This window comes from Oncorhynchus kisutch, linkage group LG5, assembly GCF_002021735.2.
Source record: "Oncorhynchus kisutch isolate 150728-3 linkage group LG5, Okis_V2, whole genome shotgun sequence".
Classification (NCBI taxonomy): domain Eukaryota; kingdom Metazoa; phylum Chordata; class Actinopteri; order Salmoniformes; family Salmonidae; genus Oncorhynchus; species Oncorhynchus kisutch.
In genome coordinates, this window is record NC_034178.2 from 58,895,010 (window position 1) to 58,915,269 (window position 20,260).

Consider the following 20,260-nt stretch of genomic DNA (forward strand, 5'->3'; position numbering starts at 1 on the left):
ATAGTGCCCAAGGAAGTGAAGATAACCTGCCTAAAATGATTACCGCCTGTAGCATTCACGTTGGTAGCCATGAAGTGCTTGGAAAGAGTGGTCATGGCTCACATCAACAACATCATCCTGGATATCCTAGATCCACTCCAATTCGCATACCGCCCCAACAGATCCACAGATGACGCAATCTCAATCACATTCCACACTGCCCTTTCCCACCTGAACAAAAGGAACACCTATGTGAGAATGCTGTTCATTGACTACAGCTCTGCGTAGTCCACAAAGCTCATAACTAAGCTAAGGACCCTGGGACTAAACACCTCCCCTGCAACGGGATCCTGGACTTCCTGACGGGCCGCCCCAGGGTAGGTAACAACATTTGCCACACTAATCCTCAACATAGGGGCTCCTCAGGGGTCTATGCTTAGTCCCCTCCTGTACTCCCCGTTCACCCACGACTGCATGGCCAGTTTGCTGATGACCCAACAGTGGTAGGCCTGATTACCAACAATGATGAGACAGCCTATAGGGAGGAGGTCAGAGACCTGGCAGGGTTGTGCCAGGACAACAACCTCTCCCTCAATGTGAGTAAGATAAAGGAGCTGATCTTGGACTACAGAAAAAGGTGGGAACAGGCTCCCAATAACATTGACGGGGCTGTAGTGGAGCGGGTTGAGAGTTTCAAGTTCCTTGGTGTCCACATCACCAACAAACTATCATGGTCCCATCAAACCAACACAGTCGTGAAGAGGGCACGACAACACCTTTTTCCCCTCAGGAGACTGAAAAGATTTGCCATGGTCCCCAATTCCTCAAAGTTCTACAGCTGCACCATCGAGAGCATCCTACATCGCCTGATATGGCAACTGCTCATCTGACCGTAAGGCGCTACAGTGGGTAGTGCGTACGGCCCAGTACATCACTGGGGCCAGGCTTCTTGCCATTCAGGACCTATATAATAGGCGCTGTCAAAGGAAAGCCCATAAAATTGTCAGACTCCAGTCACCCAAGTCACAGACTGTTCTCTCTGCTACCGCAAGGTAAGCGGTACCGGAGCACCAAGTCTAGGACCAAAAGGCTCCTTAACAGCTTCTACCCCCAAGCCATAAGACTGCTAAACAATTAATAAAATGGCCACACGGACTATTTACATTGACACCCCCTCCCCTCCATTTGTATTGTACACTGCTACTTGCTGTTTATTATCAATGCATAGTCACTTCACCCCTACCTACATGTACAAATTACCTCGACTAACCTGTACCCCCCTCACATTGACTCGGTACCGGTTCCTCCTGTATATAGCCTCGTTATTATTTGGTGTTACTTTTATTATTATTTTTACTTAAGTTTATTTGGTAAATATTTTATTAACTCTTTCTTGAACTGCATTGTTGGTTAAGGACTTGTAAGTAAACATTTTGCAGAAATGTCTAAACCTGTTGTATTCAGCGCATGTGTAAGGGCGTTCTTCGTTTGTAGAAAGAGAGTCGGACCGAAATGCAGCGTGGTGGTTACTCATGTTCTTTAATGAAGAAAAAGTGACGATACATGAAATAACTTAATAAATACAAAACAACAAACGGAACGTGAAACCTAATACAGCGTATCTGGTGAAACTACACAGAGACAGGAACAATCACCCACGAAAGACAAAGCGAAACTCAGGCTACCTAAATACGGTTCCCAATCAGAGGCAACGAGAATCACCTGACTGCTGATTGAGAACCGCCTCAGGCAGCCAAGCCTATACAACACCCCTAATCAGCCGCGATCCCAAATACTACAAACCCCAATACGAAATACAATAACATAAACCCCTGTCACACCCTGGCCTGACCAAATATATAACGAAAACACAAAATACAATGACCAAGGCGTGACAACATGTGACAAATAAAGTTTGATTTGCACGCTGCCTATAAAATGGTGACAACTGAGCTGCACTTCATAACCTCTTGCCAAATGTATGACCATATTAGAGAGACCTATTTCCCCAGATCCATGAATTCCCATATATATTGGGTGAAATACCACAGTGTGCAATCCCACCAGCAAGATGTGTGACCTGTTGCCACAAGAAAAGGGCAACCAGTGAAGAACAAACACCATTGTAAATACAACATATATTTATTTTCCCTTTTGTACTTTAACTATTTGCACATCATTACAACACAGTATATATAATATTTGAACTGTCTTTATTCTTTTGGAATTTTTGTGAGTGTAATGTTGACGAGAGAGAGAGATCAATTTCTCACCTTTCTGTCTGGCCAGTTGAACTTGGCGAAAACATCGTCGTACATCTGTGTGGCCCCGTCAGTCACCAGCATAATGGCCTGGCTACACACACTGCCATGCCCAGTCTGGTTAAACTACAGATACACACACATTCAGGAAAACAGTTGAGATTTGTCTGGGACTGTGCTGCACTTCCGTTGCAAAAATACAGGCTCGTGACTTGACTATAGTTATAGGCATATTTTGGTTAATTGAAGTTCAGATGATTAATTTATATAAATATACAGACAATTATCGACTAGATTATTTAAAACATTTCTAATAAGGAAACTCATTGAGTTGAACAAGATCTCCATCATCAGGAGAAAATGATGACCACTTTTGCACCATTATTCAGAGGGCCACCCACCAAAAATGTCTTGTTCCGTGACCCAAAAACAGCAGTGTAAAATTTCAGCAACAGTTTGTAGATAATGTTATGAACATGAATACGGTGTGATTAAAAACTTGAAGTGGCACATTATTTAGCTTTGAAATCACAGAGCATCTTGGAAATGTCCCTGGCAACGTTCCTGACGTTGTTTCACCTTCGTTACTTTTTTTGCACACTGGCGCACAGAACTATTCGCGTGTTCGTCCATGCATCAGCTCAAGCAACACGTGTTACTGTCATTGATCCAGATGAACCCCGAAATGGGAATGTTTTAACCACGTACAGTACAGTGTGAAGACATTTTTGGCAGCTGTATAGAGAGCAATAGTAATGTCGTCTTTTTGTAGGCACTGACATCACCTGTCATGTGTGCTCCCTCTCGGCCTCTACGTCACCAGGCTGCTCGTCTATGGCGCACACCTGTCACCAGCGATACACGCATTTGCCTGGACTCCATCACCTCCTTTATGTCACTCCCTTTGGTTTCTTCTCCAGTTGTCATTGTTTCAGGTCGGTGCGCTGTTTGTGTTTTCTTGTTTTGGTCATTTATTAATTAAATGTATTCACTCCCTGAACTTGCTTCCCGACTCTCAGCGTACATCGTTACACCACCATGGTTCATTGGCCAAATTATGGGGAAATGAATGGTGTTTTTGGATAAATGCTGCGGTAAACACAGGTTTAGGAGATCGTATATGTTATGTTCTATGAGATAAAGATTATCAGCTAACGTACATTTTTGTGAATTTTGAAGCATTTGTCATAAAAAAAACACTTAGGCTTCATAATTCATAAAGGTCATGTTAACTGACTGGTATTACCTCCATAGAACAAAACGTATCAGATCTCCTAAGTGTGTGTTAACCTCTGACCTTATTTTTGGTGTTTATCCCAAATCCCTATTCTTTCCCCATTTAATATCCCCCCTGGGGATGACTGTACGAACCAGACTTAACTCATTTAGGACTACAAGGGTTTTAGGACTACAAGCTGGCGAGCTCTATTAAGCTTAGAGGGGCCATTGTTGCTCTTGCCTACTAGCGAAACTAAAGACAGCATAATGTTTGCAAGCTGACACAGCTCTCAAAACAAGAATGGTCCCGACACCTAAATGAAGCGCTGTTCTGCCATCTGAGAAAAATATATTTTGCATGTTTCAACAGCTTCTTATCTCATATTATTTTGCGATTCCTCCGGTCCGGTACATGCGTTTCTTTCTGCCAGCATGTACAACGGAACTTGTGTAAAAATTGTAACCGAGATGTAACATGGCAACCTCATAATGCTGCGAGGAGAAATTATCAAAAATGTGCTATGATTTCAAATCGTACCTTTGATTTATAATATTTAACTAATGTGCAGCTTTTACAAGGTTTGAATGACACAGTGTTTATATTCATAAAATCATCTATTAAGATGTTGAATTTTGCAGTTTTGTTTACTGGGTCACGGAATGCCTTTTCAGAAGCCTTTTTTTTGTGGATGGCCTTGGACCACATGGTCTTCACGAAAGCCAGCTGACTATCTTCAAAAACGAGCACCATTTATCCACGGGGCATGTTCATCTGTCCTCCAATCCTATCCCATCTCTGTCTTTGAGGCCTGGGCTATCTCTGAGACAGACCTGGGTTCATATACGATTTGAAATCATTTCAAATCCTGGGCTTGAGTTTGCATGAGACAATGGAAGCAATATAATAGTCATACAAAATAAAAACCTTGCCCATTTGGCACTCCAGGCAGGCTAAAGCAAATGCTAAAGATTTCAAATAGTATTTGAACCCAGGTCCGCTTTGAAACTCAGCTGCCTGTCACCTCTGCCCTTGGCCATGCCTGTAATGTCTGTTTTCGTTGCTGATGTCTGATGATGTCCGATACTGGCGTCCCATCAGGGACTAAAACACAGATAATCTCTTTGTAAATAAACTGGGAAGTGCAGCCCACATTAATCTGATGGCAGAAGATGCATGGTGGTAATTAAATAGTTTATTGACCCGTGACAGAGGGAATGTGGAGAAATAGAGCTTTGTGGAGTGAGCACCATTATTGCCGTCTAAAAGCTGCTGAGCTGAGCATGGCTCTGCTCCCAAAACACACCGGCAGCAGCGTTTTGTAAGAGTGTGTGTGGAGACAGACATACGTACACACACAGGATTACAATACCGCACGGACTGTCTCTCTTGACACACACTCATCCCTCACACATGCATGCACAGTGGTCTCCACACACACTGCAGATTACCACAAGTTGACCTTGCTCAGATCCCTTAAAGCTAAAGAGTTACTGAAGATATGTCAAAGAGACCAATATAAACACAGCATATGGAGCAAATGATTTAAATGTATTTTGTCAACAATATGGTCAATGCTAAGAGCAGGTTTAGAGCTAGGCAGGTTTGTCGGAGGCAGAGAACGGTAAATAAGGCAGCATTGGATCAAACTAACAGCATTGAAAGCCTGTCCACCACAGTGAACTACACAGAAAATGAAAGATATACCACCCAGATAGACCATAATGTTTAGAACAGATTCAGGGTAGAATACATGATACCATGGTAGGATTTGAGTTTTGACAAATGTGGAGATGATGGGAACATGTGGTGATCAGTATTATGGTCAAGGTGTGTTTTTGATCAGACCACAGTGCTGCTTCTAGCAGAGAAACACACAAACACCTCCAGGCAACCCTAGTCTTGATACACCACTAGTCAATTGCGTTCTACCTTCGATCTGCTCTGCTAAGGGATAGTATAGAGAATAAAATGGCCATAGCCCAGTTAGAATCCAGAATCCACCAAGGTGGTAGCCTAGTCTAGAGTAGCAATGTATTTCACACTCAGCCTATTGGCCGCCTGATTACCATATTCATTGCACTAGATTTAATTAATCAGACAAATGCAGACGTTGAAGCCCTGCTCCCAGGGCCCGGTGCAGAGCGGTGCGACAGACCGCTAGCCTGAAAACAGAGAGATAAGACCAGGAGCCTCTACCTTTTATCTCCACCGGCGTTGTGTTCCGATCATCCTCCTTATTAATCAGTACTGTTAATTACAACCATTAATCATCCTTCAGAATAGATGTGCCTGTGCTTGCAGGGCGGAATGGGGGACAGCAGGGATTGCGGTGAAGAGTTTCGAATGGTAGACAGGGAAGAGACGTGCTATATTCAGAGCTTGAGAATAAGTATGTACACCTTACTGATGCTGCTCCGTTTAAATCACTCAATTAGGTTGGGAAGTGAAAACTACTGTGCCTGAACTAATTGCCTTTCTACTCTAACTTCTCTGGCATGGATCCAAGTGTGTTTACTTATTTGTTGTTCAATCATGTAAAAAGTCATTCTGGAATTAATCCAAAGTCTGAGACACATATGAGAACCAATTTTTGTTTAAAGTTGTGTGTTTCATTTGGTCTCTGCTCTAGTATGTGATATGGATACACAGGCGGAGTACATGTAATTACTGTATATTAGTCTGTGCAATATCTGTGTTGAACGGATGAATGAATGAATTCAGGGGGGTTAAAGCCAGAGGCTGAACTTACATCACTTAGAATGGTGAATGCTTCGGTAAGAGCATCACCCAGCAGACCAATCCCTTTGGCAAACAGCTTGTCCAGATGTTCTCTAAAATGCTAACAGGAAAGAGGTAAACATACAGTATGATTTGAGTGATAATCAAACACATTCCCTCTGATATGATCTACGTACAATTATCTGTGTGTTAGTGAGGAACTTACAGCTTTATTGTTTCTGTCTGCTCGTACCAGTGTGCCATTCAGACAAGGCTCCACATAGTGAATCTCTTGATTGTACTGTGAACAGACATATGGAGAGGGTTAGCTTTGAGTGGAATATCACGATAAGAGTACAGACACACACACACATTCTAGACATACCTATTCATTTTCTAGATATGGTTTTAGATATGAGGTAGGATAATCATAAACACGGTATAGAAAAACTAGCAGCAGAAACCCCATATAAACAGAGAAGCTAAAATGCTACGGGTGATATATTAAGCAGACCCCCCCCCCCCCCCCAACACACATAACCCACTCCAGCACACACACACACATACACACAAACAGAGGTGATTTCAATCAGACTGACAGCGATGATGTTGAAGAAGTCGTCGTCTCCCAGTGTGTCCAGTATAGAGGAGACAGTCTGTCTGGCGATGGTCAGTCTCAGGCCCTTCATACTGCCACTCACATCTACTAGAATCACCACGTCTTTAGGAGATGTCGCTGCCTGGATGTACCTGACCATGAAAGGATGAAACAAGTATACACACACTAATCAGAATGTCAGTTCTATCTATCTATCTATCTATCTATCTATCTATCTATCTATCTATCTATCTATCTATCTATCTATCTATCTATCTATCTATCTATCTATCTATCTATCTATCTATCTATCTATCTATCTATCTATCTATCTATCTATCTATCTATCTATCTATCTATCTATCTATCTATCTATCTATCTATCTATCTATCTATCTATCTATCTATCTATCTATCTATCTATCTATCTATCTATCTGTCTGTCTGTCTGTCTGTCTGTCTGTCTGTCTGTCTGTCTGTCTGTCTGTCTGTCTGTCTGTCTGTCTGTCTGTCTGTCTGTCTGTCTGTCTGTCTGTCTGTCTGTCTGTCTGTCTGTCTGTCTGTCTGTCTGTCTGTCTGTCTGTCTGTCTGTCTGTCTGTCTGTCTGTCTGTCTGTCTATCTATCTATCTATCTATCTATCTATCTATCTATCTATCTATCTATCTATCTATCTATCTATCTATTTATTTACTGGGGGTATATAGTGTGGCATAACAACACAAAACATGCTGCCCAACCTTGGACTGCAATGCAGCAAACACTGACTGGAATCAATGCAGCGCTAAAGCAACACACAACACATTAACAAAATCCACGACAGGGATCAAGATTTTGCCATAATGTACGCTGCACAAACAAGTAAAGCATGATATTGTAGGCTACACAGCAAGAGGAAAAACAGTTTCCTCATTGGCTAACGCTGACCTATTGTGAAAAAGCATACCATTTCCTGTTCCTGCAGTCAAAGGCGATGACTCCGTGTTCGTCTGGATGCCATTTGACCCCTGGAACCACGAGGAGAAAGACACTTAGCTAGATACACAGCGCATTACGTTACAGAGTCATACAGAGTGTAAAGACATTCCGGAGCCAACTACAGACTACAAAATGTCTTTAGAAATGGGGGTTCAATACGCAGGTCTGTCTTTCCTTGCTATGTGTGTCTCAATAGAAATTGGGAGGAGAGTGGAGTCTAATGATGCCACATCCGTGAAGGGCACAGTGCTACGTTACATGTCCTACACACTAACAATACACTAGTCTCATTGGAACTAATGCATAACATTATCCACACACAGTCAGGCAGGGCACATTGGTGGTGGGTGACTTTAAATGATATGACTGCAATGTGAAGGGAATTCAATGAAGGGCATTATATATGAAATAACACTTTCTGTATCACCTCTAATTTCCCATATATGTATCTGTGGTGTTATAGTACTGCAGTCAGCACGGTCACTGTCTGACGATCACTGTCGGTGCTCTAATGAACCCTTAGCTCTGCCTTAGCTCTGGACTGTGTTGCAGTGTGCTGCTGGCATCCTCTCTGATGGTCTGTAAAATTACAACATTAGCTAAATCACCCTTTGAGTGATTCCATTTCATTTTCTCCCATTTCTTACAATGACTACTTCCTGTGTTTTGCCCCTCCCCCACTCTCCCCACACAAGCATGCACGCACACACACACACACAACTCACCGGGATACTGCCTAAAGAAGCCCTTGGCACTGCCAAAGTACTGCCATATCAGGGACGGATCTTTTTCAAAGTTATCCACAAACACTTTATTCAAGGCCTCTGACCAATACACCCCATTCACTATGGCAGGATCTGAGAGAGAGAGAGAGAGACTTCATTTTTTATTGTTTATTTCACTTGCTTTGGCAATGTAAACATATGTTTCCCATGCCAATAAAGCCCCTTAAATTGAATTGAATTGAGAGAGAGAGAGAGAGAGAGAGAGAGAGAGAGAGAGAGAGAGAGAGAGAGAGAGAGAGAGAGAAGAATTCTGCAAAACATATCCTCTGTGTACAACGTAAAACACCAAATAATGCACGCAGAGCATTTAGGCCGATACCTGGTAATTATCTAAATCCAGAAAGGAGCCTTTAAATTCTACAACCACCTAAAAGGAAGCGATTCCCAAACCTTCCAAAACAACAGTCCCCTAAGCAAGCTGGTCCTGGGGCTCTGTTCACAAACAAAAACACACCCCACAGTGCCCCAGGACAGCAACACAATTAGACCCAACCAAATCATGAGAAAACAAAAAGATAATTACTTGACACATTGGAAAGAATTTACACAACAAAAAAAACAGCAGAATACCTGACCACTGTGACTGAACCAAAAATAAGGAAATCTTTGACTATTTACAGACTCAGTGAGCATAGCCTTGCTATTGACAAAGGCCGCCGAAGGCAGACCTGGCTCTAAAGAGAAGACAGGCTATGTGCCCACTGCCCTCAAAATGAGGTGGAAACTGAGCTGCTCTTCCTAACCTCCTGCCAAATTAGAGACACATATTTCTCTCAGATTACATAGACCCACAAAGAATTCGAAAACAACTCCCATATCTATTGAATACCACAGTGTGCAATCACAGCATGATTTGTGACCTGTTGCCACAAGAAAAGAGCAACCAGTGAAGAACAAACACCATCGTAAATACAAAGTATATTTGTTTATTTATTTTCCCTTATGTACTTTAACAATTTGTACATCGTTACAACACTGTATATAGACATAATATGACATTTGAAATGTATTTTTTGATTTGGATCTTTTGTGAGTGTAATGTTTATTGTTAATTGTTTTGTTTATTTCACAATAAAGCCCCTTAAATTGAAATTGAGATTCCAAAAGGGTTCTTTGGGCTGTCTCCATAGGAAAACCCTTTTTGGTTCTAGATAGAACCCTTTCTACAGATGGTTCTACATAGAACCCAAAAGTGTTCTACCTGCAATTAAAAAGGGTTCTTCAAAGGATTCCCATATGGGGACAGCAGAAGAACCCTTTAAGGTTGTAGATAACACCATTTTTTCTAAGAGTGTAATAACAAGGGTAATAATGGTCATAATCTCCATTAACACTGAACAAAGGAGTGCTGGACCATTGACCTTTGGCCTTTATTGACCCCTCTGGTGGAGGGACAAACAGTGTGACTAAATAATGCCCTCCCATCCTTCTGCTGCATGGTCTCCACACACACGCGTACGCGCACACACACACACTGAGGCTCTCAGATAGCCTTCCATTGTGCAGAGAACAGAGAGGGGTGGAGGGCACTGAGGAGGCCATTATAGACAGACAAAAGAGACCCAGGGCTACACAGAGACAGGTGACATGATGAGCTATAAAACAAATAACAGTTGAACATTAAGTCACTGCAAGAGGCACAACCCCATCCCTTCTTTTCTCCTCTCCTCACCCTTCCCTCTTCTCCTCACTCACTCCATTGTCTTTGAAAGGCCTGTAGTGTGACTGCTCTCTCTATCTTTGGGCCATTATGGATCCCTTCTCCACTGTCTACCCATATCTCCACCCCCTTCCATCCTCTACCCCCTCCCTCTACCCCCTCCCTCTACCTCCGCCCTCTACCCCCTCCCTCTAACCGCGCCCTCTACCCACCTCCCTCTACCCCCGTCCTCTACCTCCGCCCTCGACCCCCGCTCTCTACCCACCTCCCTCTACCTCCGCCCTCTACCTCCGCCCTCTACCCCCTGCTCTCTACCCACCTCCCTCTACCTCCGCCCTCTACCCCCGCTCTCTACCCACCTCCCTCTACCCCCGCCCTCTACCTCCGCTCACTACCCCCTCCCTCTACCCCCTCCCTCTACCCACCTCCCTCTACCCCCCACTCTCTAGCCACCGCCCTCTACCCACGCCCTCTACCTCCGCCCTCTACCCCCGCTCTCTACCCACCTCCCTCTACCTCTGCCCTCTACCCCCGCTCTCTACCCACCTCCCTCTATCCCCGCTCTCTAGCCACCTCCCACTAGCCCCGCCCTCTACCTCCGCCCTCTACCCACCTCCCTCTACCCCCGCTCTCTACCCACCTCCCTCTACCCCCGCTCTCTACCCACCTCCCTCTCCCTCTGCCCTCTACCCCTGCTCTCTACCCACCTCCCTCTACCCCCGCTCTCTACCCACCTCCCTCTATCCCCGCTCTCTAGCCACCTCCCACTAGCCCCGCCCTCTACCTCCGCCCTCTACCCACTCCCTCTACCCCTGCTCTCTACCCACCTCCCTCTACCCCCGCTCTCTACCCACCTCCCTCTCCCTCTGCCCTCTACCCCTGCTCTCTACCCACCTCCCTCTACCCCCGCTCTCTACCCACCTCCCTCTCCCTCTGCCCTCTACCCCTGCTCTCTACCCACCTCCCTCTACCCCCGCTCTCTACCCACCTCCCTCTACCCACCTCCCTCTACCCCCGCTCTCTAGCCACCTCCCTCTACCCCCGCTCTCTAGCCACCTCCCTCTACCTCCGCCCTCTACCCACCTCCCTCTACCCCTGCTCTCTACCCACCTCCCTCTACCCCCGCTCTCTACCCACCTCCCTCTCCCTCTGCCCTCTACCCCTGCTCTCTACCCACCTCCCTCTACCCCCGCTCTCTACCCTCCTCCCTCTACCCCCGCCCTCTACTACTTTTACTCAAATAGTGACTTTTTGACTTTCACTTAAGGTATCTAGATGACAATTGGATACTTTTTCCACCACTGCAAAAAGATGGAGCGTTTCACTTTCTAAAATTGGAAATTCAATTATTTTCTTGAATTGACATGAAATGTACCCCAAACCTGCTTTTCACACAATTCAATAGATTGTTAATGTCCCGGAATGACAATTTAGTTGCCACCATGAACTCTTATGACACCTCATGTGGGGGATTTCCTACTTTTCCATATCGGCAGGCTTCAACTATTATGCACTATATTGGCAGTGATTTCTGAGTGTCCCTACCTTTGTTATACATGTTGGTGGGCACCTGCACCACACTGAGGCTGAGGTTGACTGACAGGTTGTTGAAGTGTTCATTGGGCTCGAGGACAAACTCTCCTCCCAGCTCCACGTTGTTGCCCTCCTCATCCACCTCGTTGATCAGCACCGCGTTGAAGTACTCATACTGGGGAACAGACATGGTACACATAGAGTTAGAGCAGTCTAGCAGTGGAGGTGAGCTGTGCTGCTCAGCTCTCTGTCTGGATGATGAGGTTAATTAAGAGAACAATCAGACTTCTCTGAAGTGTAACTCTGCTTTGTGATTGGCCTGTTCTTCACAGTGCTGAACCCCTGGACCAGCTTAGAGGAGAGACTCTTTCATTCTGTCTAAGCAGGGAGGGAGGGAGAGGAGTAGGGGGGTGTGATGGACTCTGTGGCGTACTTGGGGGAGGCCACACGGGCATCACCATAAAGCAGGGCCTGACAGCTCATACCACGCCTGGGCGCCCCTCTGACGGGCCGAGGAAGGTAGGAGGGGAGGAAGGGGGGAGGAGAGGAACGTGCATGCTCAGCAGAAGTGATAGGACTGTAGAGAGAGAGGCCCGTTAACCATCAGCAGGGTTATTACTGTAGTGTAGAGCAGGCCAGGCCAGACAGGGGACACTGCGGCTCCACGGCCATGACGCTCCATTGGCTCTTACTGTAGGTTACTGTACACCACTGCTGCAGCGAGACGCTGCCTAGCGTCCCAGGGCTGGCTGTATAGGTAGTTGCTTGTGGGTGTAATACCCTCAACCCTGAATTTTTCACAATGTCCTTGCAAGCACGGTTCCATGCAGCAACTATGGGATGGATGCATAACAAGGCCAGGAAGACTACAGTTTGGCATGGCTTGGCTTGTTTCAGTAGTGTGAAATGGGTATAACTGGTTTAAACACGGGCTGCCTGAGCTTGCTACATAAAGCTAATTAAAGGGCAGTGTGCGAGTTTCTTCTTTTTTCTCATCTTATTCAACTGTTACAATGCACCTGCAACAAAGATAGCTCAGATGTGCAAGGGCCTTTTGAAATTGGAACTGCAGTGGGTCTTACTGGACCTCTTTGGAGGTCAATGTACCACATATGACAGAGTAGTCCAGCCCAATTTCTCCATACTAACCCTTTGATCCTCAGACTGACCTTCAGGCAGCCAGAATGACTCATTGTAGACATCACTGAGACTACTCTGCATAGTAACATACTTAACACAAATGTTGAACAAATACTGGTGGTAAAAAAGAAAGTACAGAAAGCTGTTGAGAGCTACTGTAGATGAATACAAGTATTTACACTACTTATACAGGCACATGTTATAATATTATTTTCCAGTTGTAAGTCATTTGACTTTAATTTGATTCTCTTTAGGTATTTTTTTATGTTGAAACCAACATAAAACTATATACACATAAAACTATATACACTGTATCGAGTGGAAATTTAAAATAAAAAAAATTCGGCTACTTTAGAGTTCTACCTGAGGATATCAGATCATTTTATAACATCAAACTCTGACGCATCATTTAATAACAGCTTGCCGTTTTGACACCATGCATTTTTCACGCGCCAAGACGTGATACGGTGGGTTCTCTCTTATCTAGTCTCTGTCTCATTTTAAGACGGTGCTGTGTTTTACATTAACCAGTGTTAGGCTATACAACCAGGGTTCAAGGGCGTGCAGGTGATGTGTGTGACAGCATGGTATACCGCAAGGTGAACTCTCTGTATCCGCTCATATGCTATCGATAACAGATCCCGCAAAATATGTTCAAATAATAATGTATTTTCACTGTTGTATTGTAGTTTATTGTATATTCGATGGGTTTCCGCAATTTACGTTTTATTGTTAAAGAGGAGAACCGTGTTTTGTAAGCAGCAGAATAGTTTACTATTTAAAAGTCTGGCTACATTTGCTGATAAGCATAGCCTATATGAGAGTCCATTTTTGCAAGTCATAGTGACAACATTGAGCATCGAAGAAAAAAATCTGGTATACTGTATAATTTTTGTATTAAAGATGAGCAATTCTGAAAATATTTGAACAGTTTTCTAGAGAGACGGGGGGCGGCGGAGTAGGCCTACCCTACATTTTTACAATAAAGAATAGGCGTTAGGATTTTACAATGAAAATGCGGGCATTAAGTTTTAGCAAGTTCACTGTAAAATAACTAGTCTGAATAGAGCCTAAAGGAAAGAACGAAATATGTTTTACATTACCGTGTAAAAAAATCGATGAACATTATTCGGCTTAACTACTGTATAGCGATTCAAAATGGGTGAATTTGGTCACCATTTTAAATAATAGTAAATAATGATTATCTAAAATACTAACCCTGTTATGTATGCACTAAAATATCTAACAATCACAGTAATAGCCTTCAAAACTGTGAATATTAGTTATAAAGCTTATTATGCATGTTTAGCATATAGTGTAAACGTGTAGGCCTATACTGTAAATGTGTAGCTTACAGTAGATCTAAATATAACACTCCCAAAAAACAGGAAACCTTTTGCTCAATGACAATATGCTCTTAAATCATAAAACAATATAATAATGTGTTGTGGGCTACATAACTGCATTGTTATAAAGAAGATGAATATCACCACAGCAATGAAAATACATAATAATCTGGTCACATTGAATCTGTAGTTGATTGTTATCCTCAAACTATAAACTACCAAAATTCTGTTCTATAAAGGTAATAATGACCGTATCCAAATTCTTCCAATGTGTTAATATAATCACCAGAGAAACCTGCAAACTATGGGGTGATCACAATGTATTCATATGATGTAAGTGCAGCTATTAACTGGGTGGCGACAAGTGATTTGTTGCCCGAGTGAGTTTCCAATCTTCAGGAAGAAAAGTGGAACAATGCACTGTGCATAAGAGTTCCATTTATCTTTGTCTACTGGAGAGAGAGAGAGAGAGGTAGATAGGGAGAGAGAGAGAGAGATATAGATAGATAGATAGATAGAGAGAGAGAGATAGAGAGAGAGAGAGAGAGAGAGAGAGAGAGAGCAATGAGTGAGGGAGGGAGGGAGGGAGGGAGGGAGGGAGGGAGGGAGGGAGGGAGGGAGGGAGGGAGGGAGGGAGGGAGGGAGGGAGGGAGGGAGGGAGGGAGGGAGGGAGGGAGGGAGGGAGGGAGGGAGGGAGGGAGGGAGGGAGAGAAAGAGGGAAAAATGGAGAGAAGGAATGAAAGAATGAAAGAATGAAAGAATGAAAGAATGAAAGAATGAAAGAAGTAAGGAGGGAGGGGAGAGGGTCCTGTATATTCTCAGTGTGACAGAATTACTGCAATTCCACTGCATAGGAAGAGAAGGCTTACTGCACCAAAGAAAATGAAAAAGAATCCAGCAATAACAGCTGTATAATGTCCTTTACTGAGCACAATGGCTGTGCACAATGGCTGTGCACAATGGCTGTGCACAATGGCTGTGCACAATGGCTGTGCACAATGGCTGTGCGCTGGGCTGGGCTGGGTTGTAACACACACGGGCATGGGAACCACACCTGAACACATACCGCAGCACACACAATGGGAATATTATAATCTCTTATATTTTATAAAGTATGAGGATGGATGAATTTATGAATATTTAATGTATGAAGTTGAAATAAACCAAAGACACAGCTGATTGTTGTTGCATGACATCCAATAATTTTGCTGTGTTGCATTACTCTTCATATCAGCGTACTATTTATAGCACTATGCTTTGTGATGTGTTAGAAGATAACATCAGCATTCCTTGGGTGCGAGATTGCATTCAGAAAAAGAAAAAGTACCTCATTATTGTTAATGGTGCAGATATGCAATGGTATAAATGCATTGTAATATAATCTGATTCCAGTGTGGTTGTCAGTGGGCGCTGACCATGGTGCTGAATTTACACTTGGATCTTGTTCTTTCCAATGGCAGTTTACTGAAATTGAAGCCACTCCCTCTTCAACAGTGTCAGGCTCACAGGCTACTTGTGAATGATGCTTACGCTTAAAAAAAAAAAACAATCAGTGTGAGTTACCAGCCGCAGCATGGTATGGCGTTCTATGCAGCGTTGCTTATTAAAGAGGAATTATGTATCATCACTGTGACAGGGTATTAACATGAAGGACACTGTCAATGCCAACAGCCACTATACTGTCCGTAACCCCTTCTATCACCTTGTCATAGACTACCCCTTCTATCACCTTGTCATAGACTACCCCTTCTATCACCTTGTCATATACTACCCCTTCTATCACCTTGTCATAGACTACCCCTTCTATCAGCTTGTCATAGACTACCCCTTCTATCACCTTGTCATAGACTACCCCTTCTATCACCTTGTCATAGACTACCCCTTCTATCACCTTGTCATAGGCTACCCCTTCTATCACCTTGTCATAGACTAGCCCTTCTATCACCTTGTCATAGACTAGCCCTTCTATCAGCTTGTCATATACTACCCCTTCTATCACCTTGTCATAGACTACCCCTTCTATCACCTTGTCATAGACTACCCCTTCTATCACCTTGTCATATACTATCCCTTCTATCACCTTGTCATAGACTACCCCTTCTATCACCTTGTCATAGACTACCCCTTCTATCAGCTTGTCATATACTACCCCTTCTATCACCTTGTCATAGACTACCCCTTCTATCACCTTGTCATAGACTACCCCTTCTATCACCTTGTCATAGACTACCCCTTCTATCAGCTTGTCATAGACTAGCCCTTCTATCACCTTGTCATAGACTACCCCTTCTATCAGCTTGTCATATACTACCCCTTCTATCACCTTGTCATAGACTACCCCTTCTATCACCTTGTCATAGACTACCCCTTCTATCACCTTGTCATAGACTACCCCTTCTATCACCTTGTCATAGACTACCCCTTCTATCACCTTGTCATAGACTACCCCTTCTATCAGCTTGTCATATACTACCCCTTCTATCACCTTGTCATAGACTACCCCTTCTATCACCTTGTCATAGACTACCCCTTCTATCAGCTTGTCATATACTACCCCTTCTATCACCTTGTCATAGACTACCCCTTCTATCAGCTTGTCATATACTACCCCTTCTATCACCTTGTCAAAGACTACCCCTTCTATCACCTTGTCATAGACTACCCCTTCTATCACCTTGTCATAGACTACCCCTTCTATCAGCTTGTCATATACTACCCCTTCTATCACCTTGTCATAGACTACCCCTTCTATCACCTTGTCATAGACTACCCCTTCTATCAGCTTGTCATATACTACCCCTTCTATCACCTTGTCATAGACTACCCCTTCTATCACCTTGTCATATACTACCCCTTCTATCACCTTGTCATATACTACCCCTTCTATCACCTTGTCATAGACTACCCCTTCTATCACCTTGTCATAGACTACCCCTTCTATCACCTTGTCATAGACTACCCCTTCTATCACCTTGTCATAGACTACCCCTTCTATCACCTTGTCATAGACTACCCCTTCTATCAGCTTGTCATAGACTACCTCTTCTATCACCTTGTCATAGACTACCCCTTCTATCACCTTGTCATATACTACCCCTTCTATCACCTTGTCATAGACTACCCCTTCTATCACCTTGTCATAGACTACCCCTTCTATCACCTTGTCATATACTACCCCTTCTATCACCTTGTCATAGACTACCCCTTCTATCACCTTGTCATATACTACCCCTTCTATCACCTTGTCATAGACTAGCCCATATTTTATATCTCTCACTTTCTCTTCTGGACATCATGCTTCTTACTGTCTCTGTCTTCTACGCGCCATCTTATCCCCCCTGCCCCTCTCACCTGCAGCTCTGGGTTTTCCTCGTGCTGTAGATGTGCCTCTTCTGCTGCCTCCACCAGCCTCTGAAGGAGGGGGGCATAGGGGGGAGAGATATGGGGAGGGGATGAGTTAGGGAGGGAGAAGGACAGAGGGGAAGCATCAACACACCAGCTCAACTCCAACCCATCCCCCATGATCAAGAGTTTTTTAAGACCAGACACAATGTCAGAGCATCTCAGTGGCTCCTATAGTTCTAGCTAGCCTGCTGCAGCGAGGCAGTGAATCTGCAGTAACAGAGGGCCAGAGAGATGAGGGCTGAGGAATAGCCCTGCCTGCCTACCTGCATAGCTGTTTGGAGCACAGAGACATGAGTTTGCTCTACTCCTGGTGCTCTGGCCACGGAACAGCCCAAGCCAAGTAATGTAAATGGTAGCTGGGATGGACAGAATATCTAGTCAAGGACCTTTGACATCTTACAGTATTCAATCAATGTTTCCACACTTCAATGATATTTCACAAAACTAATAATGATAGAGTTATACATCAACTGTTAAAGGATTTGATGTTATTTAGTGATGCTCAGGTCATTCTTCTAATCCACTTCAAATGATAGCCCTAAGCACTGTGCTCAGCCTATCAATTACCTGCCTCCAACAAAGGATGCTCTTGCCTCTGAAAACAACATGAAAATCATACCAATAGGCATACAACAATGATGTGGTAAAAATGTCTCATCACATAGGTTACTGTAGGCCTAGGCCTATATTTCTGCCTAGCAAGGCCACTCACAGAAATATGCAGTGCAGTGAGTGAATTTATTGATTAGCATGGCCCAGTGTAGAACTGTAACCCACCACACTCAATAACCTATACAATATTCCCCTCTTTCAAAGGTGCTTGCCTACGTGTTTTGGAAGAAATGCCGCCTTAAACACCTAGGCTTCTACAGTCGTCATCGCCGTTCTGGAACAGGTCATTAATAACTCTCGAGCATGTCAACTCAAACAGTAAACAGCTGTAGGCTATGGCATGAAGCAAACGCTTGTGTGACAGTTAAACTTAATTTATTTTTCATACCTAGATGCTGTCGTTAACAATAGACATAGGCAATTGTAATGATGATAAAACCTCTAAGGTGCTAAATGTAAACAGATGTTTCTCTAGGGCTATTTTTGATGGGAAGGTATTTCAAACCATATCAATTAAGTATTATTAACGAAAGTGAATTTCAAAACAGGTAGCCAGAAGGACTAGATCAATATCATAAACACGAATTGGGCTACATTGTAATTGTTTTATATTAATTTTAATTTCCAATAGGCTTTCGCCACGGCAATGGTAGCCTATAGCCTATTGTCAATTGGTGACCATCGGAATTTCGTTAATTGGATATGACAATTTGATTGTTGCCAATTGAGAGATATCAGTTATTTTCTTTAGGCTAAGCTATAACAAAATAAGTCAACGAATGGGATTTTTATCATTTGCATCTGACGAAATAAGCCTAGGAAATGCAGTGCTTTCAAATAATTTTAATTTGTTCACACCGAAACCATTTTTTCAATTTACAGCACTGTAATAATATACATTGAAATACTGCCTAATAAATAGAGAATGATACCAGCAAATGGGCCCACACGGTAGAATTACAACCATGCAGGTAATACCGTACAGCGCAGTGAGATCTGGCCGTGCGAGATAAACGCTATCATCTCACACCAGTTTAACTATTAAAATAGGCTACTTGCACCTATCCTCTCGGGCCAAATACAAATGTCCAACGGCTATATTTGTCTCTTGAGAATGCTGTCGCAGGAGAGGGATCGTAGTAAATAGCATACCGCTGCTGGATAAAATGCGACAGTGTAATTGTCATCCAAGACAAACTTTAAATTTAAACCTGTGCTATGAATAGAAATGCACACCAAGCAGAAAGCTTGAGGAATATAAACGAAATATACATTTCTGACCGTTGATATATATGGCCACCAGCTTTGAATTGGTTATAACAGCTTCATTCATGGTCATGGATAGGCCTAAGGAAAATGCAAAATATGCTCCTAAATGTGATAATACTAATTATAATACTACATATAGATATTTTGTTGAAATGTTTTTGCTATTTAAAGTCTCCTCTTGTCAGTAGTCTAAATTAGGCCTACTTCCAGAAATCACAGCCTAATGAAGGGGAGACAAAAGGAAAGATACGACGATATTTGTACCCGAATGGCCTCCTTTTTCTTCCGGAACATCTCCTCCATCTTCTTCGATAGATTTTTGACCACTTTCATGCCATCAATTTCTTCCACTCGGACAGACTTTTCCAATTCTTTATATTTCTGTAAATGAAAGAGAAAATACGTTTTAACTCTCTAATACTTTGATACTGAATTAATCATCAGCTGGTGTTTGAGAAATTCAGAGTGAGTGTGTGTCACAAAGGATCACACGAACACTTCGAATACACATCTCATGTCAATGGGTTTTATTGGGTGGGTTAAGTCAATGAGCTCTGTGTTTTAGTAACAGAGAAGGTGAACCTTTGTTCTATCTGTTAATTCCACACACACACAGAAAAATCCCTTAGCTTTCATATCCCTGCACCTCTGGAACCAGCAGAGTATAACACTCCCTCCCGTGTATCTGAGGAGGGCTGACAACCCTCAGATGATTGGATGATAAAACGTATCCTGTTTTATTATATGATTGATAGGCTT

The 20,260-nt window shown here is 43.3% G+C and overlaps 1 protein-coding gene across 1 annotated transcript in view; it reads right to left on the minus strand.

Annotated features, from left to right (window-relative positions):
• LOC109891622 (voltage-dependent calcium channel subunit alpha-2/delta-3) overlaps window positions 1-19,871 on the minus strand; it is a 67,533-nt gene extending 47,662 nt beyond the window's left edge. Inside the window, exons 1-9 of the mRNA XM_031825527.1 lie at window positions 19,766-19,871; window positions 17,567-17,626; window positions 11,742-11,904; window positions 8,477-8,608; window positions 7,720-7,780; window positions 6,777-6,927; window positions 6,404-6,478; window positions 6,209-6,298; window positions 2,253-2,366 (exon numbers count right to left, since the gene is read on the minus strand). Of these exons, the coding sequence (XP_031681387.1) occupies window positions 2,253-2,366; window positions 6,209-6,298; window positions 6,404-6,478; window positions 6,777-6,927; window positions 7,720-7,780; window positions 8,477-8,608; window positions 11,742-11,904; window positions 17,567-17,626; window positions 19,766-19,834 (915 nt within the window). The 5' untranslated portion in view covers window positions 19,835-19,871. The remainder of the gene's footprint in view (window positions 1-2,252; window positions 2,367-6,208; window positions 6,299-6,403; window positions 6,479-6,776; window positions 6,928-7,719; window positions 7,781-8,476; window positions 8,609-11,741; window positions 11,905-17,566; window positions 17,627-19,765) is intronic.
• Window positions 19,872-20,260: the final 389 nt, after the last annotated feature.